At 43.9% G+C, this 19,107-nt stretch overlaps 1 protein-coding gene across 1 annotated transcript in view; it reads left to right on the forward strand.

The window, feature by feature from the left end:
• The first annotated feature begins 919 nt into the window (after positions 1–919).
• Positions 920–19,107, forward strand: part of pacrg (PARK2 co-regulated) — a 103,515-nt gene continuing 85,327 nt past the window's right edge. Inside the window, exon 1 of the mRNA XM_062469400.1 lies at positions 920–1,147. Within this exon, the coding sequence (XP_062325384.1) occupies positions 983–1,147 (165 nt within the window). The 5' untranslated portion in view covers positions 920–982. The remainder of the gene's footprint in view (positions 1,148–19,107) is intronic.

A 19,107-nucleotide genomic window follows, 5' to 3' on the forward strand; every position in this document is an offset into this window, starting at 1 on the left:
CCTACAGGTGAGCATATATGCCAGAAGATGCAAACGTGCATGGTATTTAAAAATATTTTTCAATGCCTGCCTTTCTACTGTAGCTAATGTATGTCTCAGCATTTGCCCCCAAAATGCAGTTTGCCAAGACTAGATCCTTTTTTTCCCCCTCTCCCTCTAACGATCACACCATTCCATTTGAGCGCCCATTTCTCAGTTTGGCTGAATTCATGCTGACGCCCCACTTTGCTTTTTTGAAAACTCCTCTTCCTCTTTTTAATCCTCTGGTGGGGAGAGAGGGCCAGCGACCACTGCTGACAGGGACATAACTCGCCTTCGCTGCATACCTTGTTTACAGTCTTCTCCTCCACCGCTACCATCCGCTCTCAATGGAGCCATAAAAAACAAATAGGGGCTTTTAGAGAAATTGCCTGTGCAGTGAAGATTAATAACAGTTGCCCAGCTCCTGCAGAAAGTCCCCAGAGGCAAAAGGACATTGGAGATTAAAAGTGCCATATCCCTAAATTGGAATGATTCAATGTCCATGCTGGCTCTCCCTAACCAGGTTTTGGAGTCAAGGCTTCAAGCTGCCAGACAAGGTATCATTAAGCATTTAGGGTGGAGGTCCGCTGCAGCCTAGTCTCAAGAGTTTTAACTCATTTGTCCTTTGTCCCCAGCTTGAAGTGGAGCATGCAAATGCCATTTCTAACCATGTAAGACTAATGTATTGGTCATTTATTCAAACAGCATCGGAGATTAAATCTTTATCATTTTGTGAGGTGCGTGTACACTTTTGTACAACAACCTTTTCAGGTGTCAAACCTGCGTGCTGAAAATGTTAGTTATCTCAATATATTGCTCGAGGGGGATGAGGGAGCACGTGACATTGTGGGGCTTCTATGGTAACAAGAGACACACTGCGCATAGCAACTGAAAGCGTCTTCAGAAAGTTCCTTAGCAACCCTAACAGAAACAACTGTAGCGTTAGCCAGCTATCTGGCAAATGTTACTCGGTATAAGTGACACAGTGCTAAACGTTTCAGGTTTTATTCGTAACATTACTGACTTTCTCATGTGCACAAATATGAGAGCCTTAGATATTTCCAAGGACAGAATGGGGCTGATAACCGAAGGATTTACAGTGAAATCAACGATGAAGAACTCTGTGGTACGTTTCAGTCGACATCATGTCAATTGGATAGCTTTTTAAGTTAGTTACTAGTACTTTTGTCTTGCAATTAGTGTTTACATGTGACACCATCATCCCCATCAGGTTTAGACTTCTATTTCCCTCCTTAGTGTTATTTAACATGTATTCCTTTTAATTAAAATTGATTCACCGGTTGCCAACACTGCCACAATCAGCTGGCATTTCGTTTGCGTGAGCCGGGGCTTCACAACAACACCCGCCTAATAGCTTTTAGATTAGAAGAACATAACATTAGCTCACTACAAATATTAAAAGTCAGTCTACTACAGCAAAAAAACTATACTTTACAACAGCTAGCTTGTCACAAATATTTTTTTTTTTTAAGAAAGAATGCAGTGTGTATGAAAGGGCGATGAGACGATTACCATCATCTACTCTTGTTACAGTATTTGGTAGTAGCCTTATGCAGTACTGTAAATGATTATCATTCAGCTTCCTAAATCTGATCCATACCGAGAAGTCAGAGAAGTAGAAGGATACAGGAAATAATGGGATTGCTTCAGCACTTTTTTCATTTCGTTTTTCATTTCAAAGAAAGCTGCAGTCACCTTTTTAAGGCGATAAATAAATTGTGTTTGAATGCATGTGTGTGTAGCCTTATGCACTGCAAAGGTCCCTTCTTGGATAGTTACTTTCAGGGGCAGAAAATGCACAACAAAGGTGAAGCAGAGCTCCTATGGGACAAGGCTGTCTCTTTGGATGCAGGGCAGAGACTTCAGCTCATTGACACCCCCATGGCAACTCTTCACACTATTTTGCCAGCCTTATTTATTTATCCATCCAGTGGTTTTTCTCTATGAATGGAAAAGAAGCCGTTATCAGCTTCACTTTGTCTGCCAGCAGGGCTTCTGCCTGTGGTGTTCTTAACTTCTCCATCTTTATCCGAGACCAGATACAGGGAAATAGGTCCCAGCCATTGGCCCCATTCCCCTATATGTAATGACTTGGAGATAAGTTAGTGAATGAGTCATTTTTAAAGTCTCCCCGATGAGACTGGACGAGACCAAGCCAGACAACTCCTGTCCATTATGAGCAAATGAAGATGGATTAGGAGAGAGTATTAGATATCAGAGCCCATCAGTCCTAATTGATGGCTCATATTGATTGGTCAAGTAAGCCCATATCTGGTGCCAGGAAGTAGGTTATGGTGAGAAATGTTGACAAAAAGCCTATTGTACAGGGTTGCTGAAAAATGCAAAAACATACAGACTTCAATTTGGACATGATCCTACTACTACTAACCTACTGTTTATAAATCCTTTGTGGCTTAGGCCAAGACATGCTGCTCATCTAGCCTATTGGTTTTGCTACTAATCTTGCAAACATAATTCCTAGTTTCACATATGGGTCATTGCAAATCAATAGTTTGTAATGATTGTTACACTGCATGCATGCCATCGTGAGAAGCTAAACCGGAGACTGCACCAGCATATTCATGCAGACTATGATGCCGTTGAGGTGTGTGTGAGATGGAAATAACCCATAGTTCAGGGTCTTTATGATACTCACCTTTGAGTGAAGGCAGAAGTATATTTACATGGCAAATATTGCAAATTAATTCCTTTTAGAGCGGCCTTGGCACGCGTGTAAGTCTCCCCATAGCTTTTGAATCACCTGCTTTGCATCTGTGCAAGGGTGCAAACTCAAGAAAGGCTCTGTCGTATTCTTTTAGCCTACATAGAAAGCCATGACTCAATGTAATTAGCTTATTTTTCTTAGATGTTCTCCTTCAGTGTACATGTATTTTAAAAACTCAATGCTAAACAAATACCAAGTGTGTTTTTGTACATGCTAGATCTTTAACACCCAAGGTTTTACAAACAATAGGCCTAGATGTGCACAGCCTTTCTGAGGAAGGAATTGGAAGGAGGGGACTAGGCAAACATGAAGTTGAAGTACATAAACAAGACTGGTCTCTGATGAATTATACCATTGTTCTGGCTTGTTAGTTGTCAGGAAGCTACAGTACAATAGGTTTGTTACAGTACTATTGTACAAAAGCATGGTGGTCTTGTTGAAGGCTGAAGCTGAATTGCCTTGTTTGGCCTAAATCCCAGCCATAGACGGCTTGTTATTCAACTACTCCTCCTGGCTTTATCTCCTATGCCTTTATTCTCTAACTACTGCTTTAGCGACAACAGCAGGCTTTTCTTTACCCAAATTCTCTTCCAGGCTATGGGGAGTAGTGACATGCACAGGTGGCTTGTAAGAAATTGGCATAGGCTAGGCCTTATCTAATTCCATGGGGAGTTGGTGTTGTGATAAAACTATTTATTTTCTCTACTTCAGTGTACAGATGTTGAAGGATGATTACAAAAATAAGGATCTGTTTGTCCTCAGTTAACAGTTTACTTGCATCATGATTTCTTTGTTACTGTACAGGGTTTTTCTTGTGTTGGGCTTGTTATGTGAAGTAAGAATTCATTTTCAGTTTTCTCTTGTACATGATCTGTCTGTTTTAATTGTTGTTGTTGTGGCGTTAAACAGTTTACTGAATGCCTTCGATCGATGTGTCCGTTTTCTCCGTCTCTCCAGACTAGAGTTCAGGCAGGTGATTTCTCTGAAAGTTAGCGTACCTAGGTTGGTCTTCTTCGTCTTCCACGGATTCTGCGTAACTAGCGCCGCAGGCTTGTGGGATGCACAAATTACAGTTACGGGGATTTTATTTAATTTTTTTGCTAGAAAGCTTAGGCGTTGTGAGAAAAGCTTTAGGCGGGCTGCCTTAGCCTTTTCAATGCAGGAAAAACCCTGCAATACTATTTGTTGTAGCCTGTAAAATTCTTGCCAAATTGATATCAACATGTAATGTAGTCTGTTGAAGTAGAGGGGCTAACCAGCATTGACTGGCCCAGGAAGTCAGATGTGTAGCCTAGGCCTGATGTCTACATGTGTCAGCATTCCTCTCACATTCCGTGTCTTCGCTGCAGCTCTTCACATGCATCTCAATTTTCCAGCTCAGGAAGTTTGATCCAAACTATTTAACTGCCTCCCTTCTCCCAGCCAAAAGGTTATTGCCTTGTATCCACGCAGCACTTAACAGAATTAAGTGATAAACTGGAAAGCAGTAGCTGTCTACTTATGATGACAACAGCAGATATGGGGGCGTCACCGTTCTCTACTGTCAAGACAGTCGACTGGCACTGCAGGATGAGGGGGATCAGAGTCTTCCATGCCTCCGTCTCTCACTGGTCGAATGCCGTGAACAAACCAGGTGCCTTATATGCATAAGAAAGCCTTCCTCACTCACCATTTCTACAAGAAGCCCTAGTATCCATGTCTGCTATTAGCCGATGGTCGTACTTGAAGTCTTAACACCTGAACCACCTACCTATGGACTACCTATTCTTTTTTGTTTGTTGTTTTGTAGAGCTCTTCTTCTTCTTAACCTTCATGTGGTCCCCCACATATGCTCCATTGAGCTGTCCTACTCAGAGTTGTGATTTGTAGATAGCAGTGAAGCCATTGGTAGCCTACTGTAAAAGGGTATGGGCTTCAAGAGGCATCAGGCTTATTATGCTGTAGAGTATTTGTGACCATAGAAACTGAATCAATACTAGGTTGTGCACCTTATCTTTTCTCTGTGATTCATCCAAGCACTTAAAGAAAAAAGTAATTTTAAATTCCGTTTGGAGGTCATCACCTTCCGTTTGAAACAGCCAGAGAGAAAAGCTGCTATTTTCCGTGTTGGAGTCTTATTCCACCTAGATGACAAAGGATGACATGGATTTTGAAGGAAAGCTGAAACAGCTGAGAAAAAAGATGTTGTGTCTTTGTGGATGGCCATGATTCCAGCTCTGAAAGCTCTGACCGTCAGGAACCAACTTTTTCAAACTACTGTCTGATCAAGGAGAAAAGAAACAGTTTACTGTTAAATATGGATTACTGTGTCATCTTCAATCCAAAAACAAGAAGATCTTTGTGGAAACAGGATTGCACCAGAACCCACATTTTATTTCTTATTTTGATGCCTTTATATAACCACCTCCTTGCACACACACACACACACACTCATACACACATCTATGCATTCCCGTCAGATACATATATGCTTATGAAGAACATAGCACATTTAACCTGAGTTTACAAATTGATAAGAGCTCCTAGATCCGCCTCTCTGAATTACATGTTCCTCTGCCCTTTGGTGTGGCGGGGTCTGCACAAGCTGTGGCACCACTGACAGACTCACTTCTGTAACTCATTTAGCCCCTGGCCCCAGGGATTAGCGTTTAACTTTAGCCTCTAAAAGTATAGCTGCAGGACTCTACTAGCTAGTGTGCTACCTCTCCTTTCAGGGTACACATGTTGAAGAAGACAGTCTTCTATATGACCTCCATCTCTCATCCTTCCCCCCAGATCATCATTACTCACTTATGCAGGCATCTTATCAGCTCTAATGTCTTTCCACCCCCCCCCCTCTCTCTCTCTCTCTCTCTCTCTCTCTCTCTCTCTCTCTCTCTCTCTCTCTCTCTCTCTCTGTTGTTCTCCCTGTCTTTCCCTCTCCTGGTTTCCTCTCTTCATCTCTGACATCTCTTGTCTATCTCCCTCTTGTCGCTCCCAACCCATTTCCCTGACACGTGAGCTCATAATTTGCTCGAGGTCATAAATAACAGGCGTGATTGTGTGTGGGGCTAGGCAATACTGGATGGGGTGTGTGGAGGGGGGTTCAGTCAGGTAGATGAGCCAGGGTATCACAACAAGTGCCCCCATGGTTGGGTGTCATGCTCCTCCTTATTCCGAGCCCCCGTCCTGTTCCATCCCGTCCTGTCTCCTCGCCGCCTGGCCCCGTGGGCTCCATCCATCATCCCCTCTAGCGTCTGCACATTGCTGCACCGCCGCCACACATAGCTGACGTTCCCCGAGCCTCCCTACGGAGCGATGGCTGCCGCCAGGCCGTGACTGAGAGCAGTGGAGACACCTTCCTCCCGTTTCTCTCTCTCTCTCTTCTCTCTATTTCTCCCCTGTTCTCTCTCCCTCTTCCTCTCCCTCTGTCTTGTTTCTCTTCTTTCGTCAAACTCCCCATAGCCTTATTAACACTGAAGATGTCTGTAATCCATTATGGTAAGCGCCTGTCATGTTGTAAGGAGAACTGGGTCATGGTAACTAACGTGTTATTGGCAATCACTCACAGAGACCTGCATCCTCTTAACACACTTGCTCTCCTGATCAATCACAAGGCCTTGGCTAGACACTGGCTGATGCCAACATGTTTTGCCAAAATGTACGAAATATTTGAGGTTGTCTTGCTCAAAGTTTAATTAGTAACTTTCAGAACACTACAAGTTATTTTCTGTAGCCTGTGCACAATGCAAACCCCCCCACTAGACCAAACTGCTGATAGATTCCTCACTGCGACTCAGCTCTAATGGTGTTAATCAGCAATGCTTCTCTCGCATAAAATGGGTGTTTAAAGATGAATAGATAGCTTGGCTTGTGAAGTATGTGATTGCTGAAATTGCTGTGACCTTTCTCTCCCCGGAGCCCCTAAACTCCATCTGGCTGAGGTCTGCAGGTGGATGCTGGGAGTGTTTGCAGTGGCATTCTATCATGACCTTATGAGACTAGCTACAGTCAGGGCTATTGTGTTTGTTTTCCCCAAGTTCGGCTTTACAATTACGATGGCCCAGAGTTTGTGACATCCTCCTTGAAGACCTGCTTGAATTCTAATTAGATGCTTTAATGGAAAGGACCGTTTATTGCTCGCGCAAAACTCCATTTCTTCTCAGGGAGTTAATTAGCTCATAAGGCAAACACAGAGGACACCCTATAAACAGCATCCCATTCTCTCTGCAAAGCCAGGTTAGCTGCTACACAATACACTCACCCTATCACACAAAAACACTTCCCAGCCATTTATTGGATGGATGAGCTTCTTTCCATTTCTGCAATGACAATGGCTTGGTTAAGATGGCTGGTGGAGTCCCTAACGACGGTTTGTCCTTGAGGCAGTGCTCTAAGCAGTGTGAGTCACCAGGTTGAGTGGCTCAGTTAACATGGCAACTTCTGTCCTTGATGCACCAAAACTCTGGCTAATGATGATTGCATTGTAATTGTGCACCAATGTCTGCTCAATCAAGTAGCCTAGTTGATAAGAGCCCTGTTGTGATCTCTCTCCCACAAGCTTGGGGGCCCCCAGCCATGTCCTGACTGGCCAGGTGTTGTTTACATTGCTACAAATCAACAGCAATCCAGTGATCCTGGGCCTCGGCTGTTTCAGGTCTACCTGTGACAAAACATTAAACTGCCACATTCAGCCCTAAGTAACAGGGCTGTTGTTGAACAACAGCACCAGCAATAAGAGCAGAGGATATGGGGCCATTAGTATTCTGGAGCTGCACCTTATGGAGACATGATTGGCAATGATTGATATCTCTTTGTCGATGCTGGTCAGTGAGAGGGGATCGATAAGCCTTGTGCCCAGCACTCATGATAACACCACTTATTTAGACCTGTAGGATTGCTGTTGCTGGTGAGAACATCAATATCTTCTAACCTTTTATCTGGACAAGGCCGAAGCCTGTTCTCTCTGTATCTTACCAGAGATGGCAAATTGTCCTCTAATTTCTGTCTCTCACTGATGCAAGACAGCACAAAGAAAGTCAGCGAGGCTAGCCATTGTAGATGGCCTCCATCTCGCCTCAACCATGTGAAGTTTGCGTACTTCCATGGTTCTGAATGGATTGGGAATCTATGAAAATACAAGGCAGCCCAACCGCCCTAACCCTCCTCCATTACCGACCCCCCCTGTCAGGCTCAATGTGTCCTTGCCAGAGGAGCCCCGCCCAGCTCAGCAGTATAATCTGAGGGGTGTAAGGCATGCGTCATGCACTCCCCTTCCGACCATGTGTGTCAGATCACAAACTGCATACATCAACATAATGGAAACCCCAGGGAGAAAATCAATATATCGGACAAACACTGCTGTCTCAATACAAAGCAGCAAACAGCAGCCGCTTTGTTCCTCAACTAAATAAATCTTTTCAATTCACCAAAGTAACTGTAATGGTATGACCTTTAGAGTTTTGTTGAATTGCATTTTGGCCTACCTGAAATGGTTAGAACTATTGTCCCCTCAAGGTCAGGGACCAAATGTGACTTTAACACAACGTGAGGTGGTTCTTATCATTGTCATCTTACTGTGGAGTTAGTCTTTCTTCTGTAGTTCTGGTATGTCAGTGCATCCTCAATCCTTATCACTACAGGCACTAGTCCCAATAGAGTTAGTCAATGTTGCAGTCCACGTGTAGTCAACTCAGTGTTTGATACAAGGTTAGGTTATGTGCACACCTCAGGGATTTTGCTCTCAAGCTGCCTGCCTGACATCCAGCCCAGTCAAAGTGCTCCAAGTCAAAAGTACGCTGGAGGCAAGCACAGCCTGGAAGGCAGACAGACAACGAGGCAGGAGAGAGAGAGAGGCAGATATCTGGAGAGAGAAAAGCTGAGATTTAGAGAGAGGCCTGGATGTATAGAGAGGCTGAGAGAAGAGGCAGAGGAAGGAGATGCTGGAGTGGCTCCCCTTTCGAGGAGGCGAGGAGGTAGAGGCAGAGAGAGGCTGAGGAGGGTAGACGGAGGCAGGGATCGGGAAGGCAGCAGGAGTTGCGGAGGCACTGTCGATCAGATCCCTGTCAGCTCCGCTCTGTCTCAGTGTCTAACTCATTACTCTCACCGTGGGCTGGGAAACACCAAACACATTCCACTAACGAGGGGTTTGATCAGAGCACGGCAGGAGCAGGCCGACCTCTTCCTCTCTCCCTCGCTCGCTCGCTCCCTCTCCCCCTCTCCCTCTCTCCACTAAGACTAGAGAAGAACAAAGGGAGAGACGGAGGGGAAGCAATACAACCTTTTGGCCCCTGTTCCCCAAGCACACAGGGGCTCGTCGGGCCCCAGACGATGTCTGCCAGGGCTTTGAAGGCCCCCTCTCTCTCCCTTTGATTCCTCTTAAATGGTTCAGCTCTGTGACAGGTGCTCAACTCGCTGTTACCTCTCCCCCTGACTCAACAGCTTGCTTCTGTCGAATATAACTTCATTTGTCGAGCTGTCGGTCTCAGTCTGTCTGTCTTTCTGTCTCGTAGGCTGTCTGTGTCACTGCATGGGGTTGTATGTTTCTGGCTGTGTTGTGTCAGGTCCACCTGCCTGTGTGCTCTGTAATAGTAGGCAATACTATTCTCTCCCCAAGGCCATCCAGTTTCCATTTTACTGTACCTAAAAGCCTTACATCAGATGTTTGCAGATTTATGTAGAACAAAAATTGCTAGTTATTTGCAATGGGCATAGTCTGTAATGTGGATTAGCTGACGTGTACAATATGGGCACCAGTGTTTTTCTTAGGAGTGAGTTTCACTGCCATAACAATCATAGCCGAGGGATTTCCAGCGTTCTGGTTGCTGGGGCGTTGAGCTGTTGAGTGACGGTGAAATTGGGGCCGCCCGGGGTGAGGCTGACGCCGCTAATTCTGACCGTGTGATTGATGCCTGTCAGCAGAGATGGAGGAGGAGGCACAGGAGGCCCTGTATGAACGCTGTGCTGGAGAATATAGCTGAGACACCTGTTTCACTGTCGCAACCTCTGCAAGCTCTGCAACACCGAGGGAAGGGGAGGTGGGAGAGGATGCAGGATTGGGGGGAGGGTGGAGGGAGGACTGAGCAACCTCCACAGGAAGCTGGGGACTTTCCGTGGCGCCTGCCTGCCGCTCTGCGAGTGTGAGTAAGTCAAAGCGTAAAGGGGGAAGTCTGTCACAAAGTGTCTGTTGTGCTCTTGCCTGCCCCTGTTTGTTTGGTGTGTTCGTTTGTTGATCCCATCAGCCCCCCCCCCCCCACACCCCCATTCCCCCGTTGCTCTACAGAAACATTTTGAAAGCCCTGCTACTGCTTGGTTTAAAATATGAAATATGAATATGAAGTGGCAAGTTGCCTGTGTTGTAGCGAAGAGATTAGAAAAGTGCTCTCTCTTCTCTTCTCTCCTTTCCTCTCCCCCTCCCCTCCCCTCTCTTCATCTCTCACTGGTTAATCTGGAGACTGGACTATCATTCAAGGCATTATCCCTGCAGGAGGTCTCCGTGGCTGACCTCATTTCCATGTGTCTCACTGCTGGTTGCTTCTGCTCAGACCAAGCCCCCCTACTAGATTTGTTGAGCAAACAAATTTAAGGACATTGAGCTAAATTTCCTACAGCATTTAGTCTGTTTCTCATTGGCCAGTTGGCCGGTTGGCTGGCTGGATGGCTGGCTGGGTTGTAACCCTGTGGAGACCGTGCCTGTAAAGGGGAACTCTGGAGGGGGTTGTGGGGGGTGGGATCCTCCCAGTTAATTCATGTAAAGGTCAGACTCCCAACCATGCACTGTATCATGCATCATGGCTCCTCGCTGAGCAAATCTCCTCTGTCATCCTTTAATGAACGCCCTGACAATTATATTCCACAACTAGCTTGGCAAACACGGCTCTGCAGGAGAATGCCCTGGTTTTCCTTAGACCAGCGATTCCCAACCTGTGGACCGCCAAACTAATGAAAATGAAAGTATTAAAAATGAATAAATATCAAATATCAGTGCATATTTTTTTCTTGAACATTTTGAATCTGAATTTGAGCAACCGGAATTTACGAACCTTGAATTTTTGGATCTGAATTTATTTTTAAAAACATGTCACTAATTTGCTTCCTTAAGTGGACGAAGTGGCTATCTAGGATTTTAGCAGTAACAGCTAGGCTACACTTTTTAGCTACATTATAATGTACTTAATTATCTGTCCGCTTGCTTGCTAGTCGTTAATGTTAACTGACTAAAATAATTGGTCTGTCATATTTGTTCCCTATGTTTAATGTAATGTAACATGTCTTTCTCAGTTTCTAACTCAAATCTAGAAACGGGAGACATCTCCGTGAGGGGACCTGTTATGGGTCGATGGAAAAAAAGCGAGAAGCCGCACATTCTGAGTGTTGGGGTAATAAGGGAGCAATAGCTAAGGGTTAAGATGACCTGTTCTGATTATTAAAAGTCACGTTTCTAACTTCACCGGAAGTTCTAGACCTTCTAGACCTAGACCCTCGTAGTTACGCATGTTACCTCTTTACAATGTGTGCTTACTGTGGCGCTGATGGACACTTTGTCTTCTTTGATCGATCAAATACATTTTCCCGTGAAAGCTAACTATTTGGCTCCCGTGGTGTTGTTAAACATGTGTGCTAAACGCGAATCAAGTGAACGGATGTGTTGGGCGGAAAATGTCGGGAATGGCTGTGTAGCACAGTCCACAGACAAAGCACGGTACCATCACACCTTCTCCTACCCCGACAAGGAAAGGGTCTTCCCCCTTTGTCCTTCTCCCAGAGGAGAAGCTTCAAAGCTTCTGACCCAGCATGGGGTCAGATACAGAGGCCACACGGCCCACAGTATCAGAACAAAGGATTTACAAGGAATAACTTTCTTAAAGGATTTACAAACATATTCTCAAGGACTACATGGCTCATGGACACTATTTCAATGACAGTAGTTGATGTGTTATAATGTGTGTTTTTCCCATTTACTTAGAACGTTGTTTAATTGAGGTTTGATTATAACTTCCCTTCAAGTATAGTTAAGTCAGCCAATCTGGATATCAAAATGATTGTACCATACTAACAAAACCATTTACGAATGTTGTATTGTTATATTCTGAAGTTTGAGCATTCCATGGACAGTTGAAATAACGGAACTCAAAAGGTACAGCTACTTCACACCTAGGCAGATCTCAGGACGACGCCCAGGTGGGGGGAAACTGACCAATGAAAGAGGTCACCTTCACGGGGACCCCCCCTTTTCCTTTGGAGTATAAAACCCCCAAACGTACAATCACCCCCGCTTGTTCGTAGGATTAAACTGAAGTGCTAGCTACATTTCTAAACTTTCCTCTCAACCTGCAAATTCACTGAGCGCCCGGAACTTTGGCCAAAGATTCCGTTGTTCTATTTTCGTTGGACGATAACGAAACCATTGACTCTACCTTTCTTCAAACCGACAAAAGTAACTACGATTTGCAATATTTCTTACCTGTGACATATTGGCATGTTGTGATTAAATTGTTGATGTTTGATTGTATTTTACAAATGAGTTAGCTTAACCCTTGCTAAATCAGTTGCCCTTGCTCGTCCATTGTTCCCACAAAGGCCTATCTGTCCCCCTCTACCCCTCTCTCTCTCCCTCCCCCTTTTACACGCGCTCTACACAGCCATTGTGTTGCTCGCCCTCATTTGCATCCAGCCACTGTACTACTCTGACTAACCCATAACTTATCTGGTATTTGTTCATTATAATTACATTCTCCTAAATAAATCATTGTGTATAATATTCGCGTATCACTCACGTTATCTGATCTGCTCTACTTTCATAGAATTCACGACTCAAGATTAGACTGATTATTACGAAGGTTATTATTTAAATATTATTCAATAAGGTTTCCTCTATCCCTTTAACAATAAGAGGTGGTGCCCCCAAGAACTACATACTTTATTATAAATTAAGTATTGCTAATCTTAAACGAGCAAACCCCGCTACATATTGGAGCCCCGTGACAGGCTTTGAAACAGATTGAAATGAGCGATCTATAACGGAGATACATTTTCCGTCTGAAACCCACCCTCCCACCCTTTTGGTTAAATTAACGCTCCGTTGTATTTAACTATTACCCCAGATAGCTACGGTTTTAAACACTGTTTGAATACTGTGCTGTGTACTCATTGAATTGGCTTTGTCGTGAACAATTGGCTATTTGTGTGTAGCTAACTAGCTTCGGAAAAGCTAGACTTGAGCGGAGGTACGCGCGTGCGCAGTGACACTGCGACCCGTCTCATTTCATCTTGTGAAACAAAGGCAGCGCTTCTACATGAAGGCGTAAGAACCTTTTTATAGAGTCACAACACTACTATTTTGGTACCATACACGCTTCGGAAAGGTGTATTATAGTAGTGTTGGCCATTTGGGTTGAGTAAATCAACCAAGCAACTGATAAGTTGCCATTGTCTAGTTAGAGGTAGATAACAGACATTGATCAGTCCAAAAGGACTTTGATTTTGAAGGAGACTACGCAGCTCTCTACATTAAGCTATATGCTTCTACCTTGTTAAACAATTGGTAAATTGATTAACTTAGCTTTTCGGAAAAGCTTCACTTTGTTTTGCATATAATTCAACATTAATGTAAACACTCAACCTCTAGAATCAGTAAAGTAACAGTAAAATAATTATTGAGACAGGAGAAGCTGCTTATTTAAGGACCTTTATTGTTGCTTAACCGGAAATAGTTACCTTTCGTGAACAAAGACCTGTAATTTGATTTTCATTCCGCGCACTTAAAAGTGGAAGTTGTCAGAATATCGGCGTTGTTGACCATACTGAACTGTAATCCTATTTATCCCTCATCAATATACAACTTTAACAACAATCGCTAAATAATAATTAAACGTAAAGTGTATTATTTTTAGTTTGCCCACTCTATCTGCGATCAGTCCAAAAGGACTTTTGTTTGGAAGTAGCCGAACAACGCAGCCTGTACTGCCACAATATTGTTAAACAATTCCGAAATTGATAAACTAGCTTTTCGAAAAGAAGCTTCACTGTTTCGCATTCAATTCGAGGTGAATGTAAAACCCTTGCCCAATTTAAAGCTACATTATAGATGCAGCAACAATTTAGTTCATTATCTGTTTGATTCTACAAGCTAAACCGGCTAACTTAATGTGCTATAGTATTTAAATACATTGTACTTTCTCAGTCCAGTTTAGGCTAAAACAAATCAACAGCTACTCAATCTAAATTCTCTAATCGTTTATAGATACTATAACAAGATTACTGAAATTAAGATTTAATATAGGCCTACAAGAATAAATAATTTGTTTGAATCTTTGATCCTGGAAGGTGACTTCAATATTAATTTTAATTTCTGAATATTAATCTCAGTTTTTGATTGTTAATCTTTGAATATTAACTTCTGATTTTAATTTTAGTATTGATTTGATAAACATTTTTTTTTTAAATCTTTGATCCTGGGTGGTGACTTTAATATTAATTTTAATTTCTGGATATTAATCTCAGTTTTTGATTGTTAATCTTTGAATATTGACTTCTGATTTTAACCTTAATATTAATTTGGTAAACAATTTTATTTATTTTCTGAATCTTTGATCCTGGATGGTGACTTTAATATTGATTTTAATTTCTGAATATTAATCTCAGTTTTTGATTGTTAATCTTTGAATATTGACTTCTGATTTTAATTTTAATATTAAGTTGGTAAACAAAAAAAAAAAAGGAAAAGAAAAGTATATATATTGCTGCCAAAAAGAGAACCACTACAAAACTAAAGTGCCTATCAACAATTATCACAATAGCATTGTGTTAATAACTTCCAGTAGCCGAACCAAACATGTCTCACCTCACGGAAGCTGAGAAACTGATTGTCCACCTATCCGAAAAAGAAAACCCAAGATATGTGGAAACGCTGACCGATCTAAATTCCGATATGATCACCAGGAAAACTCAAGAAGTGGTCATAGAAAATGTAGGCCAAATATTGAGCAAATCCCAAATTGTCAAATGCCTATCCAGCCTCGGTCTCAACTATGCTGCACTACTCAGGTTATCAATAACAAAAGTCAACACACAATGGACACAGGCTCTCCAGGATCGAGAGGATGCTCTCAAGGCGGCACAAAGAGAACAAGAGCACAGGAAACGATTGGAACAGGAAACCAGCGACCTGGCTGTTGAACTAGATAGAGCTAAAGCACAGCTAACGGAACAGGAAACACAGCTAATACAACAGGAAATAACCCTCAAAGATGCCCTCAAAGAAAAAGAAAAGGAACAGGACCGACGGGAGCAAATGGCACAAAGAGAACTGGAAAGAGCTAAGACACAACTAATGGAAAAGGAAATAACCCTCAAAGATGCCCTCAAAGAAAAGGAAAAGGAACAGGACCGACGGGAGCTAATGGAACAAGAAACCAGTGACCTGACTGGAGAACTGGATAGAGCTAGACAACAGCTAATGGAACAGAAAACAACCCTCAGGGATGCCCTCAAGGCGAAAGAAACTGAACGAGATATCCGGGAAACACTTCAACAGGAGAACAAGGAACTCGCTACGGAACTGGGAGACCTAAAAGAAGAAATGCAGGGGGTTCAGAAAAGCAAAAAGGACTCAACCGCCCTCATGGAAAACACTATTAAGATGTTGGATGAAGCTAATGAAAAAGTAGCAGACTACGACCACCAAAAAGAAGAATGGCACACTCTCTACACAAAATTCCAACACCTGGACCAAGATCTCTCACACATCACAGCTGACAGGGAGACAATGAAGGAGGAGTTACATGAAACAAAAGTGGAACTACTATCTACCATTCATAAGCTGAACAAAGCGAACGCCACAATCCAGTCCACAGAAGACCCCAACACCAACCGAAGGTGGGGAAGAGACGACAGAGAAGTAGATCGGCATTCAAGAAACCAAAACCCAAGACAGCTGCAATCACCTGAAGCACCGCTCCACTCAGAATACGAAACAAGAAGACCATATAGGGATACATCCCCTCCCAGCCAATCTCTGTACCAAGCTGACACGAATCCACGAAGGATGAGGAGAACAGAAGATGTGGAACAGCAGAGCAGAAGACTGTATGACCAGAAAATGGAGCTACAATTCCAACCTGAACGTCGCGGTCAGACCACAGCCCCAAACAGATGGGATGACCATGATGAACCCTCACGTTCAGCCTATCCACAAAATGCATGGGAAATGCATGACCTGCCACCAGCAGTGTCACTAGATCTGCTATTGAAAATTAGCAGGAACATAGAGAAGTTCGATCCAGACAATCCCACTCAGAGCATTGAGATGTATCTAGAACAACTGAACTCTAATCTCGAACGCCTGCCTACAGCTACAGACGCGGACAAGCTGTACCTGTTGAAGAACACCTCTTCCAGCTCAATCAGAGCCCTGCTTGACAGGCAACCTGCTGGAGAACGCCACAGCTATGACATGGCTTGCCGGACCCTCAAGGCTTGGCACTCAGAAAGTAAAGGCTCCTGCTGCACTATCGCCCTGCACACAAAACAAAAGGCCAACGAAAACCCAAAGACATTCTATGAGAGGCTCCGGAAAGCCTATTTCGCAACAGAAAACCAACCCGGAGGAGAAGAAACTCCCATGTTCAAGTCAGTGTTCATCAACAACCTCTCCCAATCCATAAAACCCTTCATGACGACCTTCGCGAACCAGGAAACCATGACGGCTCTGCAGCTGAGGGACATGGCATATAAATCATGGGCGAACAACAATCGATCCCAAGACTCAAATGTCCATGCGGTGGAATCAGACTCACACCTACAACTAGAAGGAAGAGAACTCCAGAGACCCTACGAACCCAGACCCGCCTGCAAGCAACCCTCCTATAATGCACGAGACCACTCAACAAGACCCGAACAATATCATAACAATTACAACAGACAACCCGACAACAACTATGAATACAAACAACACTCCTATCACGCAAGAAACCACTCAACAAGACCCACACCGTACAAAAACGAACACAACAGCCCTGGACGACGTCCGTCAGACCCAGCATGACTAGAAGGCCCCAACACGGAAAACACACCTCAAATGCTCCCCATTGGATGGAAGAAAGGGAACAGGACCCGAAAACACCACAAACCCACAAGAAGACGACCTCCGGAAACAACAACACACAAACAAGCCCCACAGTTACACACATTTCTGGGTGAGCTTTCCAGAAAAGGAAGAGCTAACCGAAGCTATGTCCCCATCACACTTGAAGATGAAGTGCCCTGCGAAGGATTGCTGGACACGGGTGCAGAAATCTGCCTGATTGCACCCACCTTGGCCGCTCAGCTAAAAGGAATAGCCAGGTCAAACAGAAGATGGATTAAAAGTGAAGATAGTGAATTCAACATCACAAGCTTCACCCAAAACAAAGCTCCAGTCACAGAGACGCTGTACTTGAAGCTAACGTTTGGGGAAATGTCCCTAATCCACCCCATCCATGTCTCACCGCTTGAGACCGAAAAGCTGCTGATTGGACACGATCTACTCAACAGACTGGAACCCCTCATTGACTTCAAACGAAACCAGATGTGGACCAACGTCGAGAAGCCCTATCCACTGCCTCACCCTGAAGTCCAAAACACAGTCTTCACAGTGGAAGGGGGGGGAGATTCCACGTCTGATCCACATCTCTCAGAAGAGGACCGAATCCATGAGCTAGATGGCCGCTCCAGACCGCCCCAGAGCTACGCCACTCACCCATCAAGACACAAGACTCAAACAAAATCAACACAACGCCATGACCGTCGGGTGCCATCAGAAACCCACCTGCGACGAGAAGCATCACAGGTCCAAAAGAAGTCATATGATGCCAACTGGATGAGAGTGCAGAAAGTAGGAAGACCTACTATGGCCACCAAGCATCCCAGAAGAAGCACCCCAGCTGCAACAAGCTGGCAAAACCCCCGGAAGAAACCATCACTACTCGCGGGGACAACAGGCCATGCACAGAGGCCTGGCCTGGCCTTATACCAGCAACCTGACCCTGTCAAACTGCTGACGAAACAAGTGCACAACAGGTGCCTTAGCCAAAATGCCTCAAAGTTCAAGAATGAATGTTCCTTTAAACCAAAAATAATAGGAAAATACTGTCATGAGACAAATATGGCTCCACCAATCTATCAAATTTTTTAATCTGTTACCAGAAAACCCAACATGAATGACCTTGAGGTACTGTCAAAATAATAGGCTACAACGCCTCATAACCAAACTACCCTGGCCCCTGACAAATGAGGTTTATGACTCCAGGAAGTCAAAGCCCACTCCCACTCCTATCATTTTATTTTAATCTTTCTCCTTTCTTTCCCTTTCCTTTTTCCTCTTATTTCCTTTCATTTTTAGGCATAGAACCTTAGCCCAGAGAAATTTAGTAATAGGACCCAAGTTAGCCCCATTGATTCCTACATTGTTTAGAGTCCACTCATGCCAATGTGTCCAGTAGAAATGCTATCGTACTGTCGTGTTTGTCTGTTCTCTGCTCTTCTTACGTGCCAACAGCCCGACGACGTCGAATCATCGGACGTTGCCAGCAGGGGGATATGTAGCACAGTCCACAGACAAAGCACGGTACCATCACACCTTCTCCTACCCCGACAAGGAAAGGGTCTTCCCCCTTTGTCCTTCTCCCAGAGGAGAAGCTTCAAAGCTTCTGACCCAGCATGGGGTCAGATACAGAGGCCACACGGCCCACAGTATCAGAACAAAGGATTTACAAGGAATAACTTTCTTAAAGGATTTACAAACATATTCTCAAGGACTACATGGCTCATGGACACTATTTCAATGACAGTAGTTGATGTGTTATAATGTGTGTTTTTCCCATTTACTTAGAACGTTGTTTAATTGAGGTTTGATTATAACTTCCCTTCAAGTATAGTTAAGTCAGCCAATCTGGATATCAAAATGATTGTACCATACTAACAAAACCATTTACGAATGTTGTATTGTTATATTCTGAAGTTTGAGCATTCCATGGACAGTTGAAATAACGGAACTCAAAAGGTACAGCTACTTCACACCTAGGCAGATCTCAGGACGACGCCCAGGTGGGGGGAAACTGACCAATGAAAGAGGTCACCTTCACGGGGACCCCCCCTTTTCCTTTGGAGTATAAAACCCCCAAACGTACAATCACCCCCGCTTGTTCGTAGGATTAAACTGAAGTGCTAGCTACATTTCTAAACTTTCCTCTCAACCTGCAAATTCACTGAGCGCCCGGAACTTTGGCCAAAGATTCCGTTGTTCTATTTTCGTTGGACGATAACGAAACCATTGACTCTACCTTTCTTCAAACCGACAAAAGTAACTACGATTTGCAATATTT

The sequence above is a fragment of the Osmerus eperlanus genome, chromosome 9, assembly GCF_963692335.1.
Source record: "Osmerus eperlanus chromosome 9, fOsmEpe2.1, whole genome shotgun sequence".
Taxonomy (NCBI): Eukaryota; Metazoa; Chordata; class Actinopteri; order Osmeriformes; family Osmeridae; genus Osmerus; species Osmerus eperlanus.